Consider the following 24,988-nt stretch of genomic DNA (forward strand, 5'->3'; position numbering starts at 1 on the left):
CTACCTGGATCCTTTGGTCCCAGAGCATAGTCTGACAGGCAGAGGACAAACTACCAGGATCCTTTGGTCCCAGAGCATAGTCTGACAGGCAGAGGACAAACTACCAGGATCCTTTGAACCCAGAGCATAGTCTGACAGGCAGAGGACAAACTACCAGGATCCTTTGAACCCAGAGCATAGTCTGACAGGCAGAGGACCGACTACCAGGATCCTTTGGACCCAGAGCATAGTCTGACAGGCAGAGGACCGACTACCAGGATCCTTAAACCCAGAGCATAGTCTGACAGGCAGAGGACCAACTACCAGGATCCTTTGGTCCCAGAGCATAGTCTGACAGGCAGAGGACCAACTACCTGGATCCTTTGGTCCCAGAGCATAGTCTGACAGGCAGAGGACAAACTACCAGGATCCTATGGTCCCAGAGCATAGTCTGACAGGCAGAGGACAAACTACCAAGATCCTTTGAACCCAGAGCATAGTCTGACAGGCAGAGGACAAACTACCAGGATCCTTTGAACCCAGAGCATAGTCTGACAGGCAGAGGACAAACTACCAGGATCCTTTGGACCCAGAGCATAGTCTGACAGGCAGAGGACCGACTACCAGGATCCTTTGGACCCAGAGCATAGTCTGACAGGCAGAGGACCAACTACCAGGATCCTTTGAACCCAGAGCATAGTCTGACAGGCAGAGGACCAACTACCAGGATCCTTTGGTCCCAGAGCATAGTCTGACAGGCAGAGGACCAACTACCTGGATCTTTGGTCCCAGAGCATAGTCTGACAGGCAGAGGACCAACTACCTGGATCCTTTGGTCCCAGAGCATAGTCTGACAGGCAGAGGACAAACTACCAGGATCCTTTGGTCCCAGAGCATAGTCTGACAGGCAGAGGACAAACTACCAGGATCCTTTGAACCCAGAGCATAGTCTGACAGGCAGAGGACAAACTACCAGGATCCTTTGAACCCAGAGCATAGTCTGACAGGCAGAGGACCAACTACCAGGATCCTTTGGACCCAGAGCATAGTCTGACAGGCAGAGGACCAACTTCCAGGATCCTTTGAACCCAGAGCATAGTCTGACAGGCAGAGGACGTCGTGGAAAAGAAGTTCAGACCGGACTAGTTGATGAAGTCTAAACTACTGTTCCCCAACTCTATTCTTATTCTATACTTAATACCTTTTGGTGTGCTGTACTGGAATCAGACAGAGTTCAATGCAATAGAGTTTATTCTCGCGAAGAACACAACCCGAGGTTCTCCGGACAATGACTGACTTATTCTGTTCTCACATAGTCTTATATAGGGTGGCTGACACCGGATTTGCCCTTTTTAGCTCTTCATCTGTTTTCCTTTAAAATCCCAGGTGTGTGTCTTTCCTGTCATGTGGGTGTGAGTTATGTTCGTATGGTTTCTAATGTGTGTATTGCATGTGCCAGTGTGTCATGGTCAACTTTATCCTTCTAGTTGAAAGCCTTTCCCTGGTGCCGCCTTGCATAACGCGACTCTTCTTAGTTCAGACCAGCTCTCCCTCTCACAGCACCAGGGCCTTCTCTTGCCTTCTCCATGACAGTCTCACCGTCCGCCTGCCAGCCTGTGTAGTAGGAACGCCATCTCGCTCTGCACCTGCTACCCCTCAGTAGTTTATCCTTTCTCAGGCTGTATGTTGACCTATTCAGACCATCACACTATATTTACTCGTTCTCAACATGCGGATGTCATATAAGTGAGTTTCAAACATTTAGATATATTTAAACAAATAGATATAGTTGATGGTGCTATTATGATAAATCAAACTCCAACAAGGACCAACCACCAGTGTTAAGAATTCTGCAAAAACAATCTTTTGTGACTTGTTTATAAGCACGAGTGACACGAATCAATCGCAGCAAACAAAGAACCAAGAGACACTTCGTCCTCCCTCCGTGGAGTTGTCTCTGTGAGAGACGCCTCCCGCCACTAGCCCCGTTTCTCGACATGTCCTAGTTAGGCCCGATGGCTCGATGGCCGTGCTCCAGTTCCCCCCCCCCCCCCCCCCAGCATCGCACCACTCCACCGTGGATCACAGTGAGCTCCTCCTCACAGCAACGAGGAACACAAGATGACTCGCAGCAGGGTCAGCTTCTCCAGCGTCACTCGCTGAGTGAAAGGAGACGGAGCGCTGCACTAATGGAAGAAATGACAAGACGACCAGGAGCTGCAGCTCACTTCAACTCACCAAGAACAGAAGTCTAGAATATTGTGTGTTCATCGAACTCCTTACTTATGTATGCATCTCTAATACTAACTCTTTATTTAGAAATACTAAGTCTTTATTCTGAGATATTTAATCATTATTCTGAGATATTTAATCATTATTCTGAGATATTTAATCATTATTTTCAGATATTACCCAACCCTTACCATTTATAATATTTCTCATTATGACGACTTATAGAATCTTTTTTTCCATCACGTTGTCAGTATTGGTCTTCCACAGAACCACCCAACTAGTAACTTCACAACTTCAGAGACCCGAGTTAAACTGTTAGAATTCTTTGCTCCATTTCTCAACACATGACATGAATCATTCAAGTCCGTTCAGTTTATTTCTGCTTCAAGTCCAAACCGCAGGAAGGAAGTCATGAGAGATGCTGAACACGGTATAAAACCAATAAAACTATCTTCAGATTCTAAGTCACTTGCGTTCGCATTAATTGCTCATTTGTTAACATTCACAGTCGATTAAGTGTCGCGGTGTACGATGTGAGCACGTTCATGTGCAGCACACCAGCTGCTCTCAACCTTTTTGTGCAATGATTTATTTTAAGCTCTTTAGGAATTCCCACGAGGCGACGGACTCTGAGGCTCATTTGTGTGGGAGAGAAAAAACCAAACTGCGTAAATGATTATTTACTATGAACATGTTGTCCGTTCTCCCACGACCTGACGCGGACTCAAACAAAGCTAAAGAAAGAACAAGAATGTGGTCTATTAGGTGTTGAGTTTCATGTAATTAAGTTACAAATGAATTCATAAGTGCAAACTAGTCATTTAAACTGGTATTCAATCTGAGAGAACGGCGATTAAGTTGTGATTAAATCTTCTACTTTAAGATTGTTTTTCAGTTTTCACACAATTCACAGTGGAGACACAGACGCATCAGTTTTATAACTGTGTAAATATCACCCGCTGGAAATGATGAAAAGAACATAATTAATCACCAAGTTATTCATTCATTTCAGAATCCTGTTGCACAGTTAGTCAGCGGTCACATCAACTCCGTCACTATTTATTTTCACCCGGTCTGAAATGCATGTTTCCAAAGTCCTGCAGCAAACTGAGCCACCGAGCCACCGAGCCCAGCATTGAGAGGCACGGAGCACAACATGATCAAATTAATGACGTCAAGATCTCGTGTCATGTCGCTATTCACACCGTTCAAATAAGGAGCTCAAAGACAAGCTGCTCGGCTGTGAGACGTGTTAATAACAACCCGGTGGATCTCTGGGAGGATGCGCGCTTAAAGACGACAAAGACTTCAGTCGCTGGCAGGGAAATAAAAAAAGGACTTTAAATGTGTTTCTGTATCTCTGAGCATCTCTCAACAGCAGGCTGCTGAAGCAGCGCTGCAGGTAAAGCAGAGGGCCGACAGGTGGCGCTCAAAGTGACGGCAACTAAAAGACATCACGGGTCACTTTAACGTTGGAATGGACTTTACAGCAGATGTAATAAAAAAGGTGCAAGAGCCGAGATTCTCCTTGCTTTGTTGACCGCGTGTGCTTTTTAGTGGACGTTAGCGCATGTGAGCGTGGGCGCTGGTTAGCTCAGGGTCACCGCTCAGCACTGCTCTCATGCGGCCGTCACAGCTGATAACGGCGTCACCGACCGACGCCGTCGTGGAAACGAAGCACCAATCCTCCTGCCCCCCCCCATGTAAACACTGTTAGCGCTGTTAGCACATTCGCCGCAGTTTGCACCGTTAGCTGTTGGCTAAGAGCTGCCGTTTCACATAAACACCGTTAGCTCTGTCAGCACTGTTGACGTTGTTTGCACTGTTAGCGATGTTAGCAACGTTAGCTGCTAGTTACCGGCTGAGCCGTCGCCATGTTGAGAGCCGTGTGGAGGAAATAAAACGCTAAATGTTTGTATAGAGAACCCGAAACAACGTTGCTTTTTACCATTAACACATCACTTCATATTTCTTCTTTACATTCTGTTATATCCTCTATCATATTTATGGTGTTTTTCTTTAACTGTGACGTATTTAAATTGTGCTTGTTTTAGTCTAATTTTAGTGTTTTTATATGCACTTCCATATTTTTTGTACTTTAATCTGTTTAAAAATCAAGAGTAAGTTTGCATCCATTTGCCTGATATTAGATCACCTCTTATATTTACATCTTGCATTTGTTTACATGCTGCTTGATACATGTGTACAATGCTATAAAATAAAATAAATAATTAACAATTATAATTATTTTATATATTTTTATTTTTTATATAATTTTATATTTGTATTATTATTATTGAAAAAGCCCCCATCCAGTGAGTCACAAAGTAAAAATCAACAAGTGTTTGAGGCTCCCAGTCTTCAGAATTAGTCTACATCTGTCCTCTCTACATCTGTCCTCTCTACATCTGTCCTCTCTACATCTGTCCCCTCTCCGTCCTCTCTTTGTCCGTCCTCTCTACATCTGTCCTCTCTATGTCCTCTCTCCGTCCTCTCTACATCTGTCCTCTCTATGTCCGTCCTCTCTACATCTGTCCCCTCTCCGTCCTCTCTACATCTGTCCCCTCTCCGTCCGTCCTCTCTCCGTCCTCTCTCTGTCCTCTCTACGTCCGTCCTCTCTCCGTCCTCTCTACATCTGTCTTCTCTCCGTCCTCTCTACGTCCGTCCTCTCTCCGTCCGTTCTCTCTCTGTCCTCTCTACGTCCGTCCTCTCTCTGTCCGTCCTCTCTACGTCCGTCCTCTCTACATCTGTCCTCTCTATGTCCGTCCTCTCTACATCCGTCCTCTCTACATCTGTCCTCTCTCCGTCCGTCCTCTCTACATCTGTCCTCTCTCCGTCCATCCTCTCTCCGTCCGTCCTCTCTACATCTGTCCTCTCTCTGTCCTCTCTCCGTCCGTCCTCTCTACGTCGCTCCATCACGTCTCCTGATAGAACCACATCGTGCTTCACTCAAGGTGACCCAGTTAATGCTGGGTGTGAAAGTCCTTTTTCTCTCTGCTGTCCCAGTTTCTGTTCACTGGGAGCAAAAAATAACTGTTCCCTTCAAAGGGGGCGGATGGACGTCTTCTTTTTCTTTTTTTTCCCTCGTCTAAATAAATCTCGATGTTTCTGAAAGCCACTCTACTTATTTCGGAGGAATCAAATTTAAGCCAACCGACATCAATTCTATTATCTGTGGGAAAAGCGCCATCGGTTATGCAACCTAAACCATGACGCTGAGGCCACGCTGAAATAAAAGATATTTAAAAAAAGGAACATTTCTGATCAAGACAAACAGGAGAGGACTGTGACTCACTTGATGCTGCTGAAATACTGACGGGCTTAATGGATCTGGTCAGTTCACTAACTACTCACTTTAGGACCAATGTTTGGTATCTCCATGTATTCGTGTTCTCAATGCAAACATGAAGGAATCATCTCCAGACTGATGCAGCATTTTCCACGAAATCACAATGTTTAGAGCCTGCTATCTGTGAGGTGAACTTCTGAGCACAACTGTTTTTTCACAACCAGTGAACAGGAAGTGACCATATAAGGACTGAGGAGGAGTGACGTAGAGACGCCGTATACGTCTCTGGTAGAGACCTGTCAATCACTGTGTAGCCCCGCCCTAAAGCATCCCCTGCTTTATGGTCTGTTTGACTCTAAATGGACCATAATGTACTAAATGAACATCATGCTGTATTGAAGAAGACTTGAAACTAGAGATTGAGACCATAAACTCATGTTTACAATGTTTACTGAGGTAATAAATCAAGAGAGAAGTAGAGTCCAGAACCCTTTCATGAACAAGTTGTCCGTCTTTGTAAAACCCTCAGACGTGTGAACAGTGTTCTTATCAGTGAGGTATTTGTGAAAAACTAAAATGTAACTCAAGCAGGTTCTCCAGAAAGCTTCACAATAACAGAAAAAAAGATGAAATACAATAAATAGAATGCATGACATGAGATGGGAAATAAAACCCACTGAATATGAATAATAATAATAATAAAATCAGCACGTATACGTCAGTAAACTCTGCAGCTGCATCAGAACGTCTCCGCTCTCTTCTTCTCTCTTCTTCTCTTTCTACATCAGTGGTGATATCTTTGACTTTAAACCGTCAAATAACGGTAAAAACAAACATCCGTGGAAGCTCCGTCTCTAAATAGTAAATCCACATTTAGCAGGATGATGTTTGGTGCGTCAACAGGCCTTTATGTACGTTTCCTATCGCTGAATGGATGCATGCTGCCTCCTCATTGGCTGAACAACGCTCACTAAGAACGTCTCTGTGTTGGCGTCCGTCTTTAACCCTCGGGGGGGTCTCTGTGTACCTGAACGTGCCAGGAAAATAGGAGGCCTGATGCCACACCGGAGCCTCCAGGAAGCCTTCACCATGAGCAGACTCCTCTCGGCATGTGGCACACGTGTTCTTCCTCGCCGGCTGATGAAGACGACGACTCATGTTGATCACGTGACGCTCTGAACTCACATTTATTTAACGGGGTTGATGATGAGACGCAGGCTGTGTTCACGGTTTGAATCGTTCTCTGCAGACTTTTCTACAGACTGAAAACAAAAACATTCTGTTTCTTCTCGCACGTCAACCGATCGCTGTGAAGAGGAACGAACTCTGTTAAAGTTTCATGCAGAGCCGGAGGAGAACTACTGATCGACACTAACATCTGACTCCTTCACTTTCCAGCTGACAGTAAATTAACATTTGCACTGCTTCAGTTTTCAATATCCAAAAATCTTAATTTAATTATTTCTCAGCTAAATACAGTCACCACATATTAGTGGTGGTAAGTAGTGTGAAAACAAAACTCACAATACTTGTTTTAATATAAATTATATATATATATATATATATAAATATGTTATATATATATATATATATTATATATGTTCAGAACCAGAAATGTAGCGTAACTACATTATTTCAAACACTTCTTGTGTTCTGCAGGTGTTCAAGCTTTTCTCTTGTTGCTATTTTTATCATTTATAAATATGAGAAAAAGCAACATGACACAGCAGCTCGTGTGTTTAGAGACTTTGAGCCAACGAACATAAATATCACGATGACGGTGAAGAACGTGTAAACTGCTATAAGATGCTATGTGGATGTCCTTTGACGTTGTCCTGGAGACTCTTCAGTCTGCACTCGTGAGTATGGAAAGCCCAAAGTGCCATTTGCTGCGTTTTTGACCAACAAAACGCCGCTTTTTACGACGCTCTGCCGACGTTTCTTTACGCCGTTTTTCCGTACGGTGATGAGCCCCTCGTTCTGTTTTGAGCCAGTCAGCCCAAACCCAGCTGTGATGCAAAGCATACTTTTAAAAATACTTTTAAATCACTTCCAATCTTTGTCTTTTTTGCTTTGCTGCAGTTTCTAAATTCAGCTTTGTCAGCAGTTCCAGTAACACAATCAGGTAACACACCACTTTTATATCCTTTATGATCCAATCAACGTGCCATTACTTCACGTAAATAACACCAACAATGTATTTAAGGACCAACCATATCAAACTAATACTTCTCAGATTTATTAAGAAATGTTTACAAAGTGCTTCACAAACATTTGCATCATTTTGCATTTTTCTGGTTTAACTTTTAACCCGATTAGTTACAGAAACCTTTGATGCAAAATAGAAGTAGGAGCTCATCACCAGAACGCAACGCAGTAAAGAAAAGCCGAGGAGGCTTCTCATAAAGAGGCTCCTGTGATTCATGAAAAACACACGACGGATGATTAAACACCTCAAATCATCCAAACCGAGTCCTCTCAGGAGGAGACGAGGAACCGGTTCATGGGGCGATGAGAGCGACGCCGTGAGTCGCGTGCATTCCTGAGAGCTCAAACAAATACTCTCTGTTTACTCTCTAACTCACGTTTCTCATGCTGCTGCTGATAAAGAGCTGCTGGCCATGTGAAAGCCTGATGCAGGATTTAGATTAGCCGAGAGAGAAGCCTTTGTATCTGACTTCAGAGGTGGAAAAGTAGTCGACGGGTTTCAGGGTTGTGTGGGAGGAAATCTGTAAAGCCAGTTTACCACTTCCTTTGTCTTTAAATGTCTCTTTCAACCATTTCTACGGTATCATTTCTGCAGAAATGTGCAGATTCTGGCTGATAAGCGGGTACAGACGGTTAAATCACAAATATTGTTTCTCTCCGTCACGTTTAAATGTGTTTCCTGGAGCTTTGAGGAATGTCTCTGCATCCTCGTCGGTCAGGACCTGAAGCCTCACCGTCTGAACATTTCATTTTCTCTCTCCATTGTTCTGCCTACAAACGCAACATTCATGCTTTGTCACATGGATAATTGCAATCCAATGCAAAAAAAAGGGCAAATTGTACTCAGTTGAGCTGTAAAATCATTAGCGATGCACGATTGATGGCCGCGATCCATTCTTTGTGAATTCACCCGTAAGACTGAGCGGGAATGCAAACATGCTGATGTTTACCAGGTAAAATGTTTACCATGCGAATCAGCATAATTAGAATAATTCGTGGGGTTTTATGAAACAGCGTCTTTGTGTGTCTGTTGGTAAAAAGTAGCTTTGAATCGCACCAGAATAAAACACTGTATTCCCATTACGGAGAAAACCCAAAACATGTTCTTCTGATGATCCGAATGAATAAGAGATGAGCCAGAACTCCAGCTCCTCTGTGTCCCAGTGTGACATGGCAGCACGTTGCAATCTTAGTCTGGGTGTTTTATATCGAATAATTAAAAGAAAAATAATTACATTCAATTAAATAAAAATAAAAAAATTGAATTACAAAAAATGTACTTAAAATTAAAACTTAAAAGTAAAGTTTTGCACACTGCGACTTACAGTTTTACAAGCGAGTGGCCTTCAGGGGACATGTAAAAACATAAAAACATAAAGGCTCTCTGTAGAGCAGTGTTTGGTTCGTCTGTGACACCGCCCGTTGGTTTTCGTGGACTGTAGTTTCCTGGAGTTCCTCTTTAGTCGTTAAGCATCTCTTTACTGGTTGGTGAGGCAGAGCAGATCAGATATGTATTCAGGCCATGAAGGGCTTTAAAAGTACGAGGTGAAATATTAAAATCAATCCTACCACAAATGGGCAGCCGGTGAACTGTCCTTAACATTGGAGTAATGTCTTCTCTCTTGACTTGGAGAAGTCTGTTGATTGATTCCTGATTCATACTCGTCCAGAGACCATTAAAACAGTCCAACCATGAGGAAATAAAAGGTTTAGTCTGTACTCTGTCGCTTATTAAACCCTGTCTGCTTTTTTTAATGTGTTTTTTTATGTAAACGAGAGCTTATTTTGGACCAACGACGTGTCATAACGCATCGTAACAAAGCGTCATCTACACAACACAGCCTGGTTTAGACGAGACTACAGTGATGTAATCTACAGGTCTGCCTCCAGAAATCCTCAATAAACTAGTCAGTTTACCACCAAAACTACATTTTACAGACGACATGTGAACACATCATGATAACGGTATAATGTACCTTCAGCCAGTACTCGTGTTCACTGAGCAGAGCCTGAAGGCATCATAATGTAACTGAAGGGAACCTCCGTTGGTTAGCCGTTAGCGGTGCTGCTAACGTTACTAGCTCTCCTCCTGTTGGTTAGCCGTTAGCGGTGCTGCTAACGTTACGAGCTCTCCTCCTGTTGGTTAGCCGTTAGCGGTGCTGCTAACGTTACTAGCTCTCCTCCTGTTGCTTTAAACACTGATTGGTTGTTTACAATGAAACATGATCAGAGATCAGAGACTAGAAACACATGTTTTACTGAGTCAGTACAACTTTATTTACACGCTGATGGTTAACGATAAACTTTATTTACTCTGATGGTTAACGATAAACTTTATTTACATGCTGATGGTTAACGATAAACTATTTACTCTGATGGTTAACGATAAACTTTATTTACTCTGATGGTTAACGTTAAACTTTATTTACTCTGATGGTTAACGATAAACTATTTACTCTGATGGTTAACGATAAACTTTATTTACTCTGATGGTTAACGTTAAACTTTATTTACTCTGATGGTTAACGTTAAACTTTATTTACTCTGATGGTTAACGATAAACTTTATTTACTCTGATGTTAACGATAAACTTTATTTACTCTGATGGTTAACGATAAACTTTATTTACTCTGATGGTTAACGTTAAACTTTATTTACTCTGATGGTTAACGATAAACTTTATTTACTCTGATGGTTAACGATAAACTTTATTTACTCTGATGGTTAACGATAAACTTTATTTACTCTGATGGTTAACGTTAAACTTTATTTACTCTGATGGTTAACGATAAACTTTATTTACATGCTGATGGTTAACGATAAACTTTATTTACTCTGATGGTTAACGATAAACTTTATTTACTCTGATGGTTAACGTTAAACTTTATTTACACTGTGATGGTTAACGTTAAAACTTTATTTACACTGTGATGGTTAACGTTAAACTTTATTTACACTCTGATGGTTAACGATAAAACTTTATTTACACTGTGATGGTTAACGTTAAACCTTTATTTACACTCTGATGGTTAACGTTAAACCTTATTTACACTGTGATGGTTAATGTTAAAACTTTATTTACACTGAGATGGTTAACGTTAAACCTTTATTTACACTCTGATGGTTAACGTTAAAACTTTATTTACACTGATGGTTAACGTTAAAACTTTATTTACACTGTGATGGTTCACGTTAAACTTTATTTACACTCTGATGGTTAACGATAAAACTTTATTTACACTGTGATGGTTAACGTTAAACCTTATTTACACTGTGATGTTTACGTTAAAACTTTATTTACACTGTGATGGTTAACGTTAAAACTTTATTTACACTCTGATGGTTAACGTTAAAACTTTATTTACACTGTGATGTTTAACTGTGTCATTGATCTGATTTCACATGCGTGTAGAACCTTGAGGGGGATCCACAACGGTCCAGTTACATCAGTAGAAACTATGACTGGTAAAACCTCCACGTCTCTCCGCTCACGACTCAACATCTCCAACAGTAAACTGCAATTTGCACTTCAGCAACCTCATTAAAATGGTCATTTAAAAAAGTCCTGGACTGGAACGAGTTTGAAAAGAAGCTAAAACTCTTCACTTCATTCCGTTATCCTCCTTTAATAACTTTACAGACGATAGTCTCTGATCTCTGCAACTGTTTCTCTGGGAACATTGTTGTTTTTATATATTGTTCACATTGCGATGTTGTATTTTTATGTATAAGATAGTTTGAGATTGTATCTGTGTTGTATTCTGTCAACTTGCCTCCTGCTGCTGCCTCTGTGTTCAGGACTTCATTGTAACTGAGAACTGTTCTAAAATAAATGTTCAATAAAAGGTAAATAAATAATAAAGAGAAGTCTTGTACACACTTTCAATCACACAATCCGCATAAATGTGTGTCATTATGATGGAGAGGAAGCACAGTCTCGTTATCGTTGAAGTCGTCTTACAAAGGCACAGTAATATACTGTGATACTCTCAGCAGTATCAGTGTATAAACAGAGTACTCTGGCTCTTTATCTGTAGTTTTACTCATAATAAGAAGTATTGTTTGATTGATTATTCTAGATGTTTGCTATTACATTTAGATCGATTGTTCTTTTGCTATTTGTTGGGTTTCCTTATTTTCTTGTTATATATATTTTGTTGTTCTGTAATTAGTTTAACTCATAATAAGTACTATTGTTTGATTGATTGTTCAATAATTACATTTGTGATTAGATTTTTGATTGATTTAAACAGTTTTCTTTTGTTTAGTTTCATTCCTGTTTAGTATATGTTGTGTTTGCTCACTTAGCATTTAGTTTAGTTTAGTTTGTGTTGATAATGTGTTATTATACATCATATGTTCTTAAAATACTTTGTCATCATTATTACGGAGTCATATCTTATGTTTATTAATTATGTGTTCTGTATAGTAAATCAAATAAGCCAAGTGTGTTTTCTGCCTCTTCCTGCACTGATTATTTATCTCTTATGTTTGAGTATTTTAAACATTTTTAAAATTGTGAAAATATACGTAGGTAGGCAGGTTTAGGACCAGCATGCACCTGGGTGAGCCTATGCATATTTCTTTTAGCCATGATTGCCATGTTTTTATATTTGCACATAAACTCTGCCTGCCTGCACCACATACCCATGATGCATCAGCAGCTCTTTGCTTTAGATATTTAATGACAAATGGCCACAACAGTTGGTCTTATTGATCATCCACATGTCTCATAGAGCACATAGGCTGCTACACCGACAGTGAAAAGACTACACCTTCTCCTCCCGACTCTTCAGCGCTCACATGTGAAGCTACAGAGAATGAGGGGGCGGACGCAGCGCAGCAGCCTCTGAAATAGATTCACATTATTATGTGGACGCTGATGAATGGCACACTCCTGCTTCCATCCTTTTCTAAATCCTCCTCGTCCCTTCTCGCATCTAATTATTCCTGTTAAATACACGTACTGTACCAACCGAATGTGAGGGGCGTGTCGGTGGTGAAATAAGTGACGTTCAGTGAGCACCAGCAGCTGCGAGTTGTTGTTGCACAAATACATCCGTTTGCCTGCAGCCAGCAGCTCCACCAAATATATATATATATATATATATATATATATATATATATATATATATATATATACACACATACATACATATATACCCACACATAATTACGTGGCATAGATCTGCGAGTTAGAAACTTTGTTCATTCACACCCACAATACGATACTTTCCAGATCGCACTGGTCCACATTGATCTGCAGCCGGGAGGATTTATCCTCCTGAGCTTTTTCCACACGTCAAACTATCCATTTTTTAAAACACACACACACACACACACACACACACACACACACACACACACACACACACACACACACACACACACACACACACACACACACACACACACACACACACACACACACACACACACACACACACACACACACACACACACACACATCACGAGGCCAATAGAAGAGCGTCAGAATGTCACACTTCTCAGGGATTGCTGTTATTTTGTTGCGTGCCAGAGATAATGAAAGTGTAATGAGCTCATTAAAATGACAAATTAAGCTTTATAAAGATGACAACAAAACCAGCCAATGATCTCTTTAAATGTTTAGTGTTTTTAAACTAAAGCACTCGCTGGTGACAGTAAGTCATCAGCCAATCAGCACAGCTGTTGAGGAGGGAAGCTGCTTATTCCTCTCAAACTAATTAACATTTAGATGTTAAAATCTTCTGAGGTCAAGAATGACACCTAGTTTACATGTGAACCCCGATTATTTCTGTCTCTTTAGCGGTTAAGTGCTAGCTGACAACCGCGTCTGCTGTCTACGGAAGCCCTGAGAGGCTTCTCAATAGAACTAAGAGCATCCAGATTTCTTCAGGTGAGTTTTCATTTCTCCATTCACTCTAAACACAAGGTCCATGTATTCTGTGTTAGCGAGAGTAAATAAAAAGCTCAGAACATGGAGTAGTGGTGCACTTCAGCCTCTTGTGGCCAAAACAAGTAGCACAACAACAAACACTTCAACAAAAGAAATAAGAATTTAAGAAAGATGAACCTGGCAAAACCTCTCTTTCACCGGTTCTTAGTCAAAACAGAGAAAACATTTAAAGCAGACGGATCACCAGATCATTTATTTCCTCCTCATTGTCCACTCAGGGCTTCCGTACTGAAGCGAGATCAAAGTAGTTTTTGAATCAGAGCATTCAGCACAGAGTCAATCAAACTCAACCAAAGCAGAAAAGCTGCAAAACAAACTGATTAACTGCAAAATTCGGTTAGATATACTTTTGTTTTTCGTGGGTTCATCACATTACACATAGTAATTTAAACCATTATTAATATAAAATACATCATTTACCTGCACATTACTTGTATTTCCTACATACTCGTTTACAGGAAGCTTTAATAATATAATATATTATATATTGAGATGAGTTCATCAAATGATACCGTAATAAATTAAAGGCAACAGATCAACAAACAAACCGTCCGATGGATCAGCTGCACAAAGTCAATACGGAAATATAAAGAACGTAATGAAACTATTTCAACCACAGCCTCAAGCCACAACTGGATTATTGAGTCAGAAAATCAAAATCAATACATAAGAAATGTGATAAAAGAATCATGATTTTACTCTCCATCTGTCTGGCTTTAAAGCTGCCTGTTCTGATAAACCCTGCAGACGATCACAGTGATACATATTTCTGATCAAAGTGATGATGATGATGTATTTTGGCACAAATAAACACAGTAAAGTGTGTTACAGACAGAGCAACAGCCTCCGTCTGCTGTGTGACTGAGGATTCTGTTGTAGAAAATGGAGACATTTGGCATTTGCAGCCAGTCTGAAGAATAAAGCTCGGTAATAATTACAGGCTGCGATTCCGTCTTTTCTCCTCACTTCTACAGCCAGCTTAATGGAAACCTGGCTAACGGAAACACTGGGTAAGGTGATGGATGTAATCCAACGTAGTGAAACCCATCGAGGATCTTGACGAGGAAGACTCTCCCGTCAGAAGGAGGGAGTTTGTTTCCTGGCTCCGCCTCGTCCTTAGATGGACTGAGATGACGAGGAGTATTACTGCAGAGCAGGTCGTCTGCTTTTCACAGTTCCTTTCTTATTTTGTTTCCTTGTTCTTGTGCTAAAGAATTGATGAATTGATTCAAGACAAACTATCAGAGCTCCTTTTACATGACGGAGAAAAACATTAAGCGGCAGATTCGGGGGAAGTATTTCATTTGACTGTTGCCATTCAAAGCAGATCTTTTTCACTGACGAATAAGAGCAGAGAGACAAATATATACAGCCTATGGTTTTAATCTAAGAAGTGGACATAGCCATCGTGACGTCACTCATTGGTTTGTGGCAGGAGGCAACCTCCGGTTCTGCCGAGTGATGTCTCTTAATCCTGCATTCTCTCTAATGTCCACCAGGGGGCGACTCCTCTGGTTGTATAGAAGTCTATGAGAAAATGACTCTACTTCTCTCTTGATTTATTACCTCAGTAAACATTGAAAACATGAGTTTATGGTCTCAATCTCTAGTTTCAAGTCTTCTTCAATACAGCATGATGTTCATTTAGTACATTATGGTCCATTTAGAGTCAAACAGACCATAAAGCAGGGGATGCTTTAGGGCGGGGCTACACGCTGATTGACAGGTCTCTACCAGAGACGTATACGCCGTCTCTACGTCACTCCTCCTCAGCCGAAGTTCATTGGATGAACAGAAGTTACCATATGTTTTCATGTAGTAAAATAAACACAATAAGGAAAACAACTGATGATTGTACGAATTAGTAACAAGGTGATCACATGCAAATCTATAAGATCTTACCTTGTGTCGGCACTTCAAAACAACACCATAGGCACCTTAAAAAAGAAGGAAACGGTACGTTAAAGTGAGATTCACCACAGCCAATATCTTCTTGAATATTCAAAGTATTTCAAACTCTTATTTTTTCTTTCAATCAGACCCACATGAGACGAAAATAAATTCAGTTTTAAAATGTTGATTTGTGATCCAGCATGAATGACCAAACCCTAGCTCGATGTATTTATTAGTTGGCTAACAATGCTAACAATTCTAACAATGCTAACAATTCTAACAATGCTAACAATTCTCGAGCAGACTGAACATTTTTATTTATTGCTACAAAGTGCTTTAAAACCCTCTGAACCCCAGAGCAGTCTCAGCCTCTCTCTGTGGTCTTGATGTTCTCTGTAGTATGAAGTTCTGCTCCTCTATGGAACCAGAACCATCATGGCTAGAAGTAGAGAGAACTAGAACATGTCTTTAGTGAGAATAACACGGTTAGAATAACAAATCATTAAAAAGAAAAAACGCAAATTGAATTTATTGGATAATGTATTTTACAAAAGTTGGCAAAGAATGGAATCTATAAATCCAACATGTTGTGTGTCCACAAGTGTTACCAATGTTGGAGAATAAAATGTAGACTCTACGTGTTATAAATATGAAACTATTCACGTTTCCAGCCTCTCCCCTCTCCTCTCCTCTCCTCTCCTCTCTCCTCTCTCTCCTCTCCTCTCCCCTCTCCCCTCCCCTCTCTCTCCTCTCCCCGCTCCTCCTCTCCCCTCTCCTCTCCTCTCCTCTCTCTCCTCTCTCCTCTCCCCTCTCCTCCTCTCCCCTCTCTCCTCTCTTCCTCTCCCCTCTCCTCTCCTCTCCCCTCTCCTCTCCCCTCTCTCTCCTCTCTCTCCTCTCTCCTCTCTCTCCTCTCTCTCCTCTCCCCTCTCCCTCTCCTCTCTCTCCTCTCCCCTCTCCCCTCTCCTCTCTCTCCTCTCCTCTCTCCTCTCTCTCCTCTCTCTCCCCTCTCCTCTCCCTCCTCTCTCCTCTCCTCTCCTCTCTGTGTTCACTTCCTGTAGTTCAGTCAGTGTCTCCTCCTTGTAGTCACATGACTGTTGGTCTCAGATGAATCAATCATGACGTCATAGTTTCACACTTTAATGTTTTTACACAATCTGGTTAAAGTGAACTCTTTATTAGAGGAGACATTTATAATGAGAACATGTAGAACAAAATGTTTTTGATGAAATATGATTTTTGTTTTTGGTTGATTTTTCTGACAGAGGCGTTCGTCACTGATGATGTGTTCAACAACCGTCGGAAAGACGAAAATCGGACAATTATGACAGTTTTTACAGCTTCTGGCTGAGATAAACGGTGTAGTTTTTGGCGATTGTTTAATTAAAGAAAACGTGCTTTTCCATCCCGCCAGCGGGTTTTGGGGTTCAGAGGGTTATATCTGCTTTTTCTTAATGCTTCTCACATGTTGACATGAATTATGGAAAAACATCCCCCACTTAAAAAAAAAGAAAAAGAACAGGAGGCTCAGAAAGTAGGACACAAGTGTTGGCAAGCTACTGTAGTTCTGATGTTATCGACCCTGGCAGACACACACACACACACACACACACACACACACACACACACACACACACACACAGAGGATTCAATAGGAATTCTTGGACAGAGCAGCATATGATGAACTGCTCTGTGTTCCTTCACCAGCACACACTTAAGGAAAGTTAGATTTAAGGCTTCAAGGCTTCAAAAACTGCACCAATTACTGAAGTTTAGGGACGATATCTCCCAAAGGTTTACCTCAACATAAAACACGGTCACATGTCATCGTTAGCTAGCTGATAATGGATCTGCTCTGAGCTATACACACAAACAACTATACATACTGTATATATACACGTACATATATATACACATACATATATACATACACATACATACAGTAGATACACCCATTAATATATCTACACACAAATATGTACAGTACACACACACACTTGTTTTTAACACTCTGGCATCAGATGGGTAGGCTACACGGTATCGGGCAGGAATAATTGGCATCAGAACATCTCTACGTGCCGCTCTCTCGGTCCTAAATGATGAACAAAATCGACTGACCTCCAGACCAGTGAGATGAGATCTATGATGCTGGATGAAGTGGAGCGCACAGAACCATTAGTGCACAGCCCGCAAGTAGAGCTGGACCCAAAGAAACTTTACAGTTTAATGTGGCACCAAAAGAGCCGACTTAATTCCAGACAGACTCCTCTTTGAACGGACAGTCGGCCTTCACAATCCAGCTCAAAGTTTCCCTCTGTCTTCTAGCGACAGATTACACACGCACACACACACACACACACACACACACACACACACACACACACACACACACACACACACACACACACTTTATAAAACTTCTATGATGTGGGAGTAAAAAGTGGGACAACCTCAGGGCCTCTGCCACTTTATATCAAGCAAGTGGCTCGAGGAAAAAGAAGAGCAATGAGAAGCATTTTGGGGGGAACAAACGATCAAATCAGCATGTCTGATTGGTATTTACAACAATAAAACAGAATCCCACAATCCACCTCTTCCTTTTTACAACACAAAGAGAACTCAGGTCACAGCATCTTCACTGTGTCCATGGTTTAAAAACATTTCTCCTTGACCTCTTTGAGTTGTACAATCATGAACAGCAGAGCAGGCTTTTAACACAGTCTGTTCTGCGGGCAAATTGAATAAAAACCATCAAATGATTGCTCACTGAAAAGCCCTACAACACAATGTGTGAGTGTACCGCCTCTGTGGCTGAAGACTGGACCAGAATGAAAGATTTGTTTTTTGGTATTTCACCTCGTTACATTTTGCCGTGGCATCGAATGAGAACTCTCACCTTCACCCACAATCCCAAGGACTTCAAATTTATTCATCACATCACCGATGTCAGGGATCTTCATGAAGTCAAAAGGTAGGCAGCGCGAGGTGCACGGAGCTCGGCCCGGCTACAGGACGGCGTGAGGCGGCCAACTGTCGGCTCCGGAGGGGCGCGTGCCGGCTGTGAGCCATAGTATCCGCCACATGCCTTCTTCAGTGGTTACCTGCAGAAAGACGTACCAAATGATATACATATATGCACATAAATACACATATTCTCCAGTTAGCTTTAAGAGAGCATCAGTTAACAGACAAAACTGGATATATTTTGCCATTTTAAAACAAAAAGAAGCTCAAGAAAGTGATTTTTTGAATGCAGGTTTTGCAGAGTTGTTCTTCAGTGGCACAAAACTGTCACTCTACAGCTCCACGTCCTTGAGTTAAAGGGGCTCTCCAGTGACTCAGTATTGCACTTCTATTTAGCTGCAAGAGGCTGAGATATCCTGACTGGAAGATTTTCATTTCAATAAATGTCTGTTAGGTCAGTGTCACGGAAGGAGGTAAGAAAATGGTAAATGAGCCTGTGGCCCACTCACTGATTTAAGCATTGCAATAATTACATATATATATATATATATATGAAACTTTGTGTCTGTGACATATCGGTGTGTAATCAATAAGCTGTATGACTCACTCAGTGACTGGGATCATTCTTTTATGTCTAAGGCAACATCAGGCTTGACTTAAACATTGCTTTCTTAACTTTGTAAAACTAAATATAACAAATAAATACACAGACATGCACTTTGTTGTTATTAATTATTGTTTGAAATGACTTGTAATAATTATTGTATTCTTAAATCGTAAACCAGCAATTTGGTAAAAAAAAAGAAATTAACAGGGGGTCCCTAGGGGGTCCGTGGAGGTACTGCAGGGGGTCCGCGAAATATTTGGTTGATTAGACAATAAAAAAATAAATAAATAAATAAAAATAAATAATGTTTTTTCCCAAACATGAATGTGTCCATTATTGTAATAGTTCAGTATTGTATGCAGGATAACAGATATGTTTATGCATGGCAGTGGCACTAATAGGCCATCACTCATTTTCGTTTCCACATTTATGTTTAAAATGAAAACATCAGTTTGAATAGCTTGTATGCATGATTATCAATTTACAGACAATGTTGATATTGACATTGGTATCAGCTGACAAGTATGTTTCTAAATGGCAGTAGCACGGCCTCCCTACTCACTGTACCTTGCACAGGTTTAAAATAAAAACATGAATATATGAACCTGTGTATTATTTGAATAGCTTAGTATTGAATGCACAATAAAGAGGTATGTTTATACACGGCACTATAGGACCAGTTTAATATAAAACACAATTTTATACAATAGATATAGTCGGGGGTCCCTGCTCCATCTCTCTATCAGTTTGGGGGTCCTTGGCCTGAAAAACATTAAAGACCCCTGGTCTATAGTATACAAACATAGAATTGAGTTGAATAGATCAGCCCCATTTTCACTGATATCCATTCCAGCTCTTGAAGTTTGACTACAAAAATGCGGCATCAGTTTTTCTGCTTTGTAGACACAACGAAATGAACTATGAACACAATTCTGACAACTTAAAAATCATGTTTCAACATTGGACATTCCGATTTAAATCAACGTAGCAGGATGATCAGAGCGGCGGCCATTTTTATGTGTACCGTTGACATTGCGATCGTTGTAGCAGGTTAACTTCCGTATAAACTCACTGAGGTGAGGTTTTCTAGTAACGACTAAAACGAGCAGTGGAGTAGTAACGTTATGAAGTGCGGTGAGCCAGAGTACATGAGTCAAACTTAACTGAATGCTTCATCCACACACAAAAGAAAATTGCTATTAATGGATGAGTGACAACTTTGTTCGGCTAATTTTCTGAAACCAGTGTAGCACTAAAGCATGCTGGAATTAACAAGCTAGCTAGCTAACTAGTACACAGTGGGCTAGTTAGCTTGCTTGCTTTAATGCTACACTGATTACAGAAAATTAGCCGAACAGCGGCCCTCTGCCACCGACGTGTGCTGTCGCCATTACAACTAACAACAATCGCCACTTGTGCTCGTCTAACGACCAGAGAAAACAATTTAATCTCCATTCTACTCATGCTCTATTTCTATGGCTAAACCTTTAGCACAATTCCATTGTTTTCACTCAAATAGAAATTGTAAATAAAGCAGGACTGATGATGGGTCACACTTCCCTGCCTGTTAAAGGCCCTCATCTGTCAAAGTTCATTCCACCGAGCATATCACACAGGTTTTTGTTTTTCAGATATTGAAAGTCTCATGTCTAACTCGAGATAACCCTGATGATTGTCGGATTTCAGTAATCTCCTTCCAGAGCCCCGGAAGATATGATTATACAACCGAGTACTCTCACTGATGAGTAAACTGACATTCATGAGTACAAACAGTAACATAAGATTAAACATATATAATTCACTACACATTATGAAAACAATGGGAAACGATACCAAGTGCCTCCCTGTTATTCCTACCTTTTTTTCTTTTTTTCGGAGGGTGAATCAGCACCAAACAATCTGTTAATGTGATCAAAGCATCTCCTCCGGTATCCACTCGCTCTTCACTCTTATTGAATCAGACAAGACTCTAGACGCCACTTTCTCCCATTTCATCTTCTCCTTGCTGGAGAAGCTGGAGGACTTGCTCACACACACCTCCCGGTCTGCCTGCCTACGGTGCTGTGGGCACAGAAAAGCTGCTCATCAGCATGCACAAACCAAAATAAACTCTTGTCTCCGAGAACACTTAAACGCTGCCGTGTGGTCTATTACTCCCTTATGTCACTCAGCCGAACGCCATCAACACCAGTGAACTGACAGCAAACTGTAGGTGAACTTGAGGAGGATGATGATGCAAGACAATGGCTGCAGAGGAGGGGAAAAGAAAGCCTTTTTGGTCGTTAATGTGCTTCCTCCTTCTCCTCATTTCACAACCTACACACAGCGGCATGCAGCCTGTTTTTTCCAGAGCAGATTTTAGACGAATACTCTCCAGGCCCCAGACCCTAGAAGGCTAATATGAGCAGGAATGCACTGGGCACTGCTGTGTGGATCATATATTTTGTCTCTATCAACAGAATGACTCATGCGTGGTAATGGACTGAGTCTGAGGAATTCAAAAATGCAGGACTTTGAAAGCCACCTCTTGTGATCAATAGCAGTATTATCTTTACCTGAACTGGGTTTTATGATCAGTAAAATTATAGTGGTAAGATTTTTTATTTTTTTGCAGAAACAAGGCTTACGTCACTGCTATTTGAGGCACTTTGACAACACGTTTTAGTGAGCAACAAAAAAATTAAAAAGAGCCAGCTAACAGACATTAAAGATAAATGTTACATTATGATTTAAAATAATAAGTCCTGTTTATGTAAATATCTGTCATACATTAATGCTTATTGATATAAATCTCTCACATCCTCAACAGCAACAGCAAACACACAAATGTGGCTTTAAAATGATTGTGCTTTAACATGGACTCTGGCTGTACTGTAACGTTGCGTTTAAGTGTGTGTGTGTGTGTGTGTGTGTGTGTGTGTGTGTGTGTGTGTGTGTGTGTGTGTGTGTGTAACTACGACTTCCCCAACACAATGAATGCAGCTCCAACATTTTTCAATGCAGAGCAGCAGCAATAAAAAAAATCCAACAAGTCAGACACATATGGCGACACTCAGCACAACTTGCTACAAATGTCCTGACTTTATTATTCCAGCATGGACTCTGGTTAGATACGTTATAATGAAACGTTAGCTGTTGTTCTGCCTGATTCACAAAACATATTAAAACGCAAATTAGGTTAAAAACAAACCTCCAAGCCGCATGTCTCGAGAGGCTGAACTGAATATATCAACATAGATTCTTATCTATGTGGAGATATGAAATATGAACTACTCACTCGGTCACTGTTTGGGGAGAAAATGATGGAACCGGGCCCGTTTATATCCACCCACCAACGGAGGTATTTTCATTGCAGCAGGCAGCGCCAGTAACTGGATCGTGCGGTTGACGAGCTGCAAGGGAGCAGATCACCAGGCAACAGATTGAGTGGCGTGACGACGGCCAATGAAAACGGGTTAAACACTTGTTCATTCGAACGCCCCCTTCGTTTGGACCAATCAGAGAGCAGAACGGCAGCAACAAGGGGGGTGGGGAGAAGAAAACTGTGTTGCGGTCTGAGGGTGTTTGTACGAGGTGGGATATTATTGTTCTAATTTCTCAATTACATAATCCACAAGATCACACCCTGCTTCAGTACGATCACATAATCTATGGGCTGCACTGCACATGGCGCTATTATAAAGGACAATGTAGAGCAACACGATTCAGAGACAGATTTTAAATCTGCCTTGCTCAAGGGTAGCAAGTCGCTTATCAACCCTCACTGAACCAGTGCTGGACTAAATACAGTGATGCAACAGCCCACAGAAAGTTTCCCCGCGTGTATACAGTGCAGCCTCGAAATGACACTGCATCGTGTTTCTCCTCTGGGCGCTGCAGGGCACTTCATCACCTTCTCCCCATTTTAAGGGCAACCATTATTGCACTGCATCCCGCTTTTCTCGACTGTGAGGGCGCCCTGGTGAGCACTTGATCACGTTTTCTCCACTGGAAGGACAGAGGGACCTTTATCACATTGCCGGTTTATGCGCCCTCTCAGATGAAATCGTTGATAATTATGAACTGTTACAAAAGGTTTTCCGTTTCTTCTTTCACTCATCGTTTTGCCGTTGTCTTTATTCCGATGTCTATCATTTGAAATGTCTGAAGGGCTGTGATTATACATTTGTTTTTGGTGAATAGAGAAGTGATGGTTGTATCTTTTCCTCATCATCATGAGTAGAAAGTGAAACGCTTCAGCCGACACATACATTCTGAGTGCAAAGCAAATAGAAAACTGCTGGTGAGGTCCTGCGTGTTTCCATCCATCAACTCAACGTCATTCAAACCAAATATGAACTATTGATATTTAAAACACTGAAGGATCTTTACAGCTTGTTCCATGTACATGCCATCACATGAATCTATGCTGCCACCTACAGGATGAACAGAGCACTTCATCTCAATAGTCGGTAATGTGCAGTTTGGGCTCAGAATGGTACTAAAGTTATTTTTCTGTATTTCATTAATGTTCTCTTGATTGATTACATCTAAAGGCACGTGTTTTGTATAATGTAACACCACTTTTCACCAATAAAAATATGAATAACAGAATAATTCAAATTTTATTAGAGAGTTATTGTCAAAAAACGCAATATTGCCATTTTTATATCTTATGTGGATTATTCCATTGGTTACTGCATCGATTTGTTTTGGAATAGATTATTGATTTGGGGTTAATCGGCTCATTCTCTATAAAGTCCTCAGAGGAGACGACACTCTGATTATGAGCATGATTATCCGGAATAACTAATTGTGAGAAAGTGCTTTAAAATTCACAGAATGTCAAAGAGCCAATGTGTTCCTATTAAAGCTGCACTATGATAACAACAGGTCACCTCATCACGAAATGTTACTTATATGTTAGTCTTCAGATCACATAGCAATACATCAATGTAAAGTACTGCATTCACAATGTAAATGAATCAGTGAATCAATGTATCAGTGAAAAGTGCAGAATGGACAATGAGTGTAAATACATCATATTTAATTATTATTACTGATGCAGTAATATGTAAGTAGCATTTCATGTAGTTGTTGTTGAAGATGGAGCTTTTATTATCGACATATTACATTTATATTATTATATTGATAATATTGAAAATGTCTTATATTTTATGACATAATCAGATGGATCAGAATCTTGAATTGAACATCTCTGCCAGCTAAATGTTGACACCACTGTCATAAACTATTTGGATGAATGTGAGTGAAACCATCCAGCAAATTACAATCATTTCAAAATAAAACCCAGATATATGGTTTTCCTTCATTGGTCACGTTTGTTGAATGTCGCCTGCAGTATATAATATTACTGCTTTGGGACTTTCCACTTGTGCTGAAGGCTGCTTGAATATTTGGACTGACGACGTTTGTTCCGGTTAGAATAATCTCGACTGTGGAGGAAATTCGTAGGCGGGGAAAGCACGCGAGCCTTAAACTGATATGAGAGAGTCGTTCTGAGTCATGTTCTGCTATTTGACGAATGTGATGACGTAACTTTGAGGGAGTTGTTATCAACGTTTTTGTTAGAAAGGTCAAAAAACTTTCATAGAGATGGAATGTTTTAATTTAGAGTTTTTCTGGTTTTAATTTATTCCATTAATATAAACATCAGTTTTGAGATTTAATATCCACATCATCTCTTTTGTATTATTCTATTTTATGATTTAAAGATGTTATTATATGTGATCTAGTCTTTATTTAATTAAACAGCTGTTCTGTTTAATTCACTTTGTCAACTTATTAAATTGTATTTTTCCTTCACATTAATTTAAGAATAGCAGCCTTTTGTCTTTGTTAGATCAAGACAGCGTCAGTG

The 24,988-nt window shown here is 40.7% G+C and overlaps 1 protein-coding gene across 1 annotated transcript in view; it reads right to left on the minus strand.

Annotated features, from left to right (window-relative positions):
* Window positions 1-18,517, minus strand: part of LOC142938259 (cyclin-dependent kinase-like 5) — a 37,688-nt gene extending 19,171 nt beyond the window's left edge. The window contains exons 1-2 of the mRNA XM_076081528.1: window positions 18,454-18,517; window positions 15,570-15,604 (exon numbers count right to left, since the gene is read on the minus strand). Of these exons, the coding sequence (XP_075937643.1) occupies window positions 15,570-15,604; window positions 18,454-18,517 (99 nt within the window). The remainder of the gene's footprint in view (window positions 1-15,569; window positions 15,605-18,453) is intronic.
* Window positions 18,518-24,988: the final 6,471 nt, after the last annotated feature.

This window comes from Anarhichas minor, unplaced genomic scaffold (assembly GCF_050575085.1).
Source record: "Anarhichas minor isolate MPS153535 unplaced genomic scaffold, ASM5057508v1 ptg000081l, whole genome shotgun sequence".
NCBI classification, from domain to species: domain Eukaryota; kingdom Metazoa; phylum Chordata; class Actinopteri; order Perciformes; family Anarhichadidae; genus Anarhichas; species Anarhichas minor.